The following is an 8,006-nucleotide window of genomic DNA, read 5'->3' as shown; positions in this document are numbered from 1 at the left end:
TCAAATAGGTATTTGTTTCTGGTGAGGTGCCCATGGGTTCTGTTACAACCTTCTAGGAAGCTTCTAAGGGCAAGATTGACAATACAGTTCAGAGTTTTAAATATATAGAGAACACATGAGAGGATGTGCGGTTCGGGCCCCGTCTGTACAAGAATGTAACAACTCTTGTATATATAAACGTGCAGTTTGATCACCTTGTTTCAGCTACATTGTTTTGAGGTATTCTCTTCATTTGTGCTTCAAGTACATTTCTATAATATGGTTTAAACAAAAGTATAGGTTTCTATTTAATGGTTATGAAGTTTATGATTGGTAATAAGGTTTTACTCCTGAAGGTAAGTCGTGCTCTGTCCGGCTGAGGAAGCTTGATGATACTGAAATGCTGGAGGGAGTTAATTGGTTCCACAAGACCAACGAGCCTCCAAACTACTTGAAATATGAGGTGAGTGGCATTCTGGCTTTGTTGTGAAACTCGTCCCTTGCCTAATACGGTTTTGTTGTTGTCAAACTCATACAGGGAACGAGAGCTTCCATACTGGGAACGAGAGCTTCCATACAGGGAACGAGAGCTTCCATACAGGGAACGAGAGCTTCCATACAGGGAACGAGAGCTTCCATACAGGGAACGAGAGCTTCCATACTGGGAACGAGAGCTTCCATACAGGGAACGAGAGCTTCCATACAGGGAACGAGAGCTTCTATACTGGGAATGAGAGCTTCCATACAGGGAACGAGAGCTTCCGTACAGGGAACAAGAGCTTCCATACTGGGAACGAGAGCTTCCATACAGGGAACGAGAGCTTCCATACAGGGAACGAGAGCTTCTATACTGGGAATGAGAGCTTCCATACAGGGAACGAGAGCTTCCATACAGGGAACGAGAGCTTCCATACAGGGAACGAGAGCTTCTATACTGGGAATGAGAGCTTCCATACAGGGAACGAGAGCTTCCGTACAGGGAACAAGAGCTTCCATACTGGGAACGAGAGCTTCCATACAGGGAACAAGAGCTTCCATACTGGGAACGAGAGCTTCCATACAGGGAACAAGAGCTTCCATACTGGGAACGAGAGCTTCCATACTAGGAACGAGAGCTTCCATACTGGGAACGAGAGCTTCCATACAGGGAACGAGAGCTTCCATACAGGGAACGAGAGCTTCCATACAGGGAACGAGAGCTTCCATACTGGGAACGAGAGCTTCCATACTGGGAACGAGAGTTTCCATACTGGGAACGATCGAGAATTTCCATACCGGGAACGAGAGCTTCCATACCGGGAACGAGAGCTTCCATACTGGGAACGATCGAGAATTTCCATACCGGGAACGAGAGCTTTCATACAGGGAACGAGAGTTTCCATACCGGGAACGATCGAGAATTTCCATACCGGGAACGAGAGCTTCCATACCGGGAACGAGAGCTTCCATACTGGGAACGATCGAGAATTTCCATACCGGGAACGAGAGCTTTCATACAGGGAACGAGAGTTTCCATACCGGGAACGATCGAGAATTTCCATACCGGGAACGAGAGCTTTCATACAGGGAACGAGAGTTTCCATACCGGGAACGATCGAGAATTTCCATACAGGGAACGAGAGCTTTCATACCGGGAACGAGAGCTTCCATACCGGGAACGAGAGCTTCCGTACAGGGAACGAGAGCTTTCATACAGGGAACGAGAATTTCCATACAGGGAACGAGAGTTTCCATACCGGGAACGAGAGCTTCCATACAGGGAACGATCGAGAATTTCCATACCGGGAACGAGAGCTTCCATACCGGGAACGAGAGCTTCCGTACAGGGAACAGGATCCTATGCTAAAAATCAATGCATAAATGTCCGGGATAAGGTAAATGTTGGGCCTCCCACACCCGTGGGCTGGGGTCACTCCCGCGTGCCTGGCTTGGAGAAACTTTGCTGGTTATGGGGGCCCTCCTCCTTGGACAGGCTGGTTTCCGACTGTTCCACGGGGCGCCTCTCTGGCACCTCGCACCGTCCTAAGGCACGGTTAGTCAGTGCCCCCCCCCCCGTTGGTACTTGGAGTCCCCTTAGTTAGGGATGTCCCTTGTGTCCGACGTGTGGCAGCGCTGTGCCCCGGGGCGCCTCCTGCTCCGGGGGTGAGGAGAGGCGGCGGGGAGGCCCGTGCCCTGTACGGCGCGGCCTCCTCGATCCCACTGTGGGCCCGTTTGGGGACCCCCCGGCCCCCGGGCCAGGTTGGGGGGGGGGGGTTGCCGTCATTTTTTCACACGTCGTGGGTCCCTCCCTGTGCGAGGCGACTGCTTCCCCCCCCTCCCCATCCCGGTCCAGTGTCGGGCCCTGCGCTCCATTATGTTCCTCTGTGGGGCCCTACGTGCCTCATGGCCAGCGTTGGACTGCGTCGAGGGCCAGGGCCAATCCGGGGGGGTTGGCCCTGGCCCCCTACATGACATCATGTTGACTTCACGATGACGCCAAGATGACTTCAAGACGATTTCAGGTGTAATCCAAGACGTCTTCAAGACGACTTCAAGATGGCCTCTAGTTGGCGCCAGGACGACTTCAGGATGCCTCCAGGATGACTTTAGGACAATTCCAAACGACTTAAGGTGGCTTTAAGGTCACTTTGGTGAACCTTCAAGTTGTATTCAGGCTGGCTGGGCCTATAGTGTATTCTTCAGTTTCCCTGCCTTGGGGGTGCCGTTTTCTTTCTCACAGGGCCAGGCCGAGAGTCCCCCCCCCCCCCCAACCCACTCATACACTCTCCCGGTGTGTGTCCATACGCCGCTTGTTTCCTATTGGCTACAAGATGACTTGACGATGACTTAATTCTTGATGTCCGCATGGTGACTTCACGTTGACGTCATCATGATGACTTCAAGACGACTTTAGAACGAATCCAAGACGTCTTCAAGATGATCCGTCTTGTTTAAATCCCTAAACTTGCTAAATATTAACTCCCTCCACACATTCTCTTGTGTCAACTACATTTACAAAACCCTGTTCTTAAATGCAAACCATGCTCTGAAACTCTCCCTGGACAGATGTAATAGGACCCATTATCACCACACCAGAAATAAATATCTCTTTGATATCCCCAGGGTCAAACTTAATCTGTGTAAACACTCTATGCAAATTAAGGGACCTAGTTTATGGAACTCACTCCCTAGTGAATTGAAAAACTGTAAAACTTTTGCCTTATTTAAAAGCAAAACCAAAAAGTACCTAACTTCATCTTCTTAGTTTCCTACACTGAGCTTTAAATTTGCTCTGTACCTAGTGTTACCCAATCTCCTAATTTTTATGTAATTTCAAACAACCTTATCATTGTGTTCATTGCTGTCTTCTTTTATGTGCTAGCCATATGCTGTATTATGCCTACCAATTTTTTTGTCAACTACCATTCAAGCTGTCATTGCAATCAATCTTAGCTACCTATGTGCTTTAATATACTGTACCTACAATTTTCTCTCATCTTTTTTTCATTTCATGCAATCTGTTATCATTTTTTGTCTATAATTTTGCAAGTATTTACCTCCTTAAAATTTTCTTAGATTAAGGACCTGCCCGAAACGCTGCGCGTGCTAGTGGCTTTACAAGACTGTAATTACCATATTTGTATCCTCACATTCCTTATGTACATTCTTGTATATGCATAAATAAATAAATAAATAAATAAATAAATAAATAAATAAATAAATGCCCTGATTCAAACAGTTGACAACAAATTCTCTACAGGATGAACAACCCAGCGGGTTTTCTTCCTATTGGGGAGTGTTGTACATTCTGCTATGGCGGTATGTTCACTCACAAGATGAGTGGCGCTGCCCAATAAACTCGCCCCTTGGGGCAAAATTTAAAAAAAAATTAAAAACACATTCTCTTTTATTGTGTTTACTGAAATGTGGTTAAAAGAGGATACTACTCATCTCTTCAACATACCTAACTACTCAGCTATTCACAACTGTCGTCCTGTACAAAGACGTTGTGGTACTTCTCTTTACTACCACCAAGAACTGACATGCTTAAAAGTAATTAAAACTAGAGACACTTTTGGAGAGTATATATTTGCCTGTTTCAGAGTCAAGGGTGGCGAAGCTGTCCTGACTGTGGGAGCAGTCTATAGAATTCCTAATACTGGTGTGTCCGAATTTAACTCTAACCTTAGAAATTTATTTAGGTAAGGTACATACATACAATAAATTTTTTTTTACAAAGATTGGTTGACTTATAGGTAGAGCTAGTACATACAATGCCTAAAGCCACTATTACGCAAAGCGTTTCGGGCATGATAAACTTAAATGACAAGCTTAATACTAATTGAGCATAATGAGTAGAATGAAAACAAGAAATGAAAACATAGATGAAAAAGCAGCACAAATACAATTATGTTGACAAACAGCGCTCTTTAAAGAAAAACAGACATTGGTTGACAATAGAAGGGTAAGGTAGGTTACAGGGAATTTATTAGGTATAGCTTCGTTTTAACTTACAGTCTTTAACATGGTTGGGAAGGTCATTCCACATTCTGGGCCCCTTGATTTGTAGAGCATTTCTAGTTTGATTAAGTCGTACTCTAGGAATATCAAAACTGTATTTATTTCTGGTGTGGTGCTCATGGGTTCTGTTACAACCTTCTATGAAGCTTTTGAGATCAGGATTGGCATTATAGTTTAGCGTTTTATATATGTATAATACACATGAGAGAATGTGCAGTGACTTAATGTCTAACATATTCAGAGATTTGAGTTGGGGTACCGAGTGATGTCTGGGGCCAGAATTGGATATTGTCCTAATAGCCGCTTTGTGTTGAGTAATTAGAGGACGTAAGTGATTTTGGGTAGTAGAGCCCCAAGCACAAATACCATAGTTGAGATATGGATAGATAAGGGAGTAATAGAGAGTCACCAGGGCAGGGCGTGGTACATAATATCTGATCTTAGAAAGAATGCCCACAGTTTTTGAAACTTTTTTTTGATATGTTTAGTATGTGTCCCTGGAAATTCAGCTTGTGGTCAATGAGAATGCCAAGGAATTTGCCATCTAATTTGTTACAAATTTGGGTATTGTTTATTTTGAGATTTATTTGATTAGAGGATTTATTGCCAAACAGAATATAGAAAGTTTTGTCAATGTTAAGGGTGAGTTTGTTGGCAGTTAGCCACAGATGGACTTTATTTAGCTCAGTATTTACTGTGGCATTTAGAGCAAGGGGGTCAGGACTGGAGTAAATGAAGGTTGTGTCGTCAGCAAATAGAATAGGTTTGAGGTGTTGGGAGGCATTTGGAAGGTCATTAATGTAGATGAGAAAGAGGAGAGGGCCAAGTATGCTGCCCTGGGGAACACCAATGTTGATGGGTAGGGTGGGAGAAATTGTATTATTCACAGAAACAAGTTGGAGCCTGTCAGTAAGGGAGGATTTGAGGTATTGTAGGGAGTGTCCTCTGACTCCATAATGATGTAATTTAAGAAGAAGGTTTTGGTGGTTGACAGTATCAAAAGCTTTACGCAGGTCCACAAATAACCCAACAGGGAACTCATTTTTATCAAGAGCTGTATGAATCGAGTTAAGCATACTAATAAGTGCATCGTTAGTACTTTTTTGGGGTCTGAAGCCATATTGGCAAGGGCTAAGTATATTGAGTTTGGCTAGATATGAGTAAAGCTGCTTATAGATTAGTTTTTCAAACATTTTTGACAAGTTTGGCAGGATTGATATAGGTCTGTAGTTGTTAACATCTGTGAGATCACCACATTTGTGGACAGGCGTTACTCTCGCTTTTTTTAGAATATCTGGAAAGGTTTGGAGTTCAAGTGACTTGTTGAAGAGCAAAGCAATAGCAGGGGCTAAAGATCTGGAGGCTTTTTTGTAAATTAAAGTTGGTATCTCAAGGGCACTAGACTTGGTTTTAAGGGAAAGGATTATCTCTTTGACGTCAGTGGAATTAATAGGCTTTAGGTACAGAGACTGTGGATAGTTACCTGTAAGATAGTCCTTAATGTCAGTACTGGAAGATGGAATATCATTTGCAAGGGATGAACCAATGGAAGAGAAGAACCTATTGAACTCGATAGCAGAATCAGAGGCTGAAAACTGACCATCGTTATTAGACAGGAGAGTCGGTTTGTTATTTAAAGACTTCTTTGATCCCAATATTTGTGAAATTGTTCTCCAAGTTTGTTTAATGTTGCTTTTTATTTGGGTAAATTTATCTTCGTAGTATTTAGTTTTGGCTCGTCTAATTATCTTAGATAGCAATAATGAGTAATTCTTTGAGAATTCTTTGGAGACAATTCCTAACCTATACTTCTTCTCAAGGTCATGTTTTTTATTAATAGATTTAAGTATTCCCTTTGTAAGCCAGGGATTGTTAAGCCTTTTGGTTGTGACTTGTTTTGTAAGCATAGGACAGTGGGTATTATAAAGGCTAAGAGTTTTTTGAAGAAAAGATTGCACTGCTAGGTTGATGTCCTCTATGTTACCTAACTCGGACTCCCAGTTGACATTATCAGCAGCAGTTATAAAATTGTCTATAGCAGTTTCATTGTGTAGTCTAAAACGTATCTCTCTTGACTCAAGAGGTGGTTTGCTAATGTTAGTTAAGAGAAATGTGGGGTAATGGTCTGTAGTGCTATCGGTGATTATACCTGAAGTAAGCGGAGAGGTTATGTTTGTCCAGATGTGATCTAGAGTCGTGGCAGTGCTATCAGTGATTCTAGTAGGTCTAGTAATTAAGGGTATGAGGAAGCAGGAATTCATACAGTTGAGGAAGCTAACAGCAGTAGGGTGTTCTGGCTCGCTGAGGTCAATATTAAAGTCCCCTGCGATAATTTAGGTGGCCGAAAGAGGCGGAGCCACGGGAAACGCCCTGGGTTCTGACACCTATCAAGCAGCACCTGACTGGGACTGGGAGCCCACACCAGCCAGTCGTCGAGGTAGGCCAGAAACCGAATCCCGAGCAGACACAGACAGGTCACCAAGATCCGGCAAAGGTGCATAAATACACTGAGTGCCAATTACAAAGGGAAGGCAACAAAAGCGGCAAGCCTGAAGCCCCACCACCAACTGTGCCAGTTCCGGAACCCTGGAGAAGAACGTGCCAAGAAGTGACCCGGAGGTCCAGGGACACCCTCCATGCACCCGGCCCCAACAGAAGCCGGACCATAGACAACAGTCTTCCTAAGAGGGCAAAGAATCCAGGGCGCACAGTGCATAAGTCCAGAAGAGCCGTAAGGCCCATGTCTGCACTAGAACAGGCGGGGAACCTCGGAAGGATGGGACGGAACGACTACAACCAAACACACCCACACCAAGATGACATGATGAAGTGCAAGGGAAGAAGCCCATCCCGCCAGCCTCAAACCCCCCAAAGGGGGAGAAGCCGCCCGACGCCACCAGAGGCCGGAAGACAACCACAAGCAAGAGCCAACAAAGCAAGCTGCCCCCCTAGCGCTCCATCAACAGCGAAGGGAACAGAACCCTTTCCGAAAGAAAATGTACATATATCAACACACACGTACATACATGTACATATATATACACACACACATACATACACACACAAAATTTATAAAAACATACATGTAAATAAAATAGAAAAATAAATTAAAGAAAAGGACAAGCCGCCTACCGGTGGGCAGAGAGCACCATGCCGGCCAGACGAAGAAGGCATCAAGAGAGCACAAAACTGCACCAAAAGTCCCACCTCAACAACAAAAACCCAAAGCCCTGGCACGACCATAACATGTGCCAAGACCCAAAAAGATCAGCCTGCAAGCCAGGAAGACCCCGGAACCCTAGAAGGCAGAACCGGGTCACAAACGAGGTAACAAAGCCCCTGAACCCACAAAGGGGGCCCAAGAGTTAGAAACCTCCGGAACGAAACCAAAGAACCCAAGGGAACCCGGGGGAGCCTAAATTACCACATTTGCCAGCGGAATTGCACCACTGAAGGGCAAGGCACAGCACCCAGACAGAACCTTCCAGGGAAACGGCCAAAACAGATCGAAAACTGAGGGACAAGGT

The 8,006-nt window shown here is 44.7% G+C and overlaps 1 protein-coding gene across 1 annotated transcript in view; it reads left to right on the top strand.

Annotated features, from left to right (window-relative positions):
* Positions 1 to 1,839, top strand: part of LOC138352644 (autotransporter adhesin BpaC-like) — a 2,077-nt gene extending 238 nt beyond the window's left edge. Inside the window, exon 2 of the mRNA XM_069305196.1 lies at positions 518 to 1,839. Coding sequence (XP_069161297.1) covers positions 518 to 1,839 — 1,322 coding nt within the window. The remainder of the gene's footprint in view (positions 1 to 517) is intronic.
* Positions 1,840 to 8,006: the final 6,167 nt, after the last annotated feature.

Source organism: Procambarus clarkii, chromosome 5 (genome assembly GCF_040958095.1).
Source record: "Procambarus clarkii isolate CNS0578487 chromosome 5, FALCON_Pclarkii_2.0, whole genome shotgun sequence".
Taxonomy (NCBI): Eukaryota; Metazoa; Arthropoda; class Malacostraca; order Decapoda; family Cambaridae; genus Procambarus; species Procambarus clarkii.
Note: the sequence above shows the minus strand (reverse complement) of the source record. Positions and strands in the feature narration are given on the sequence as shown.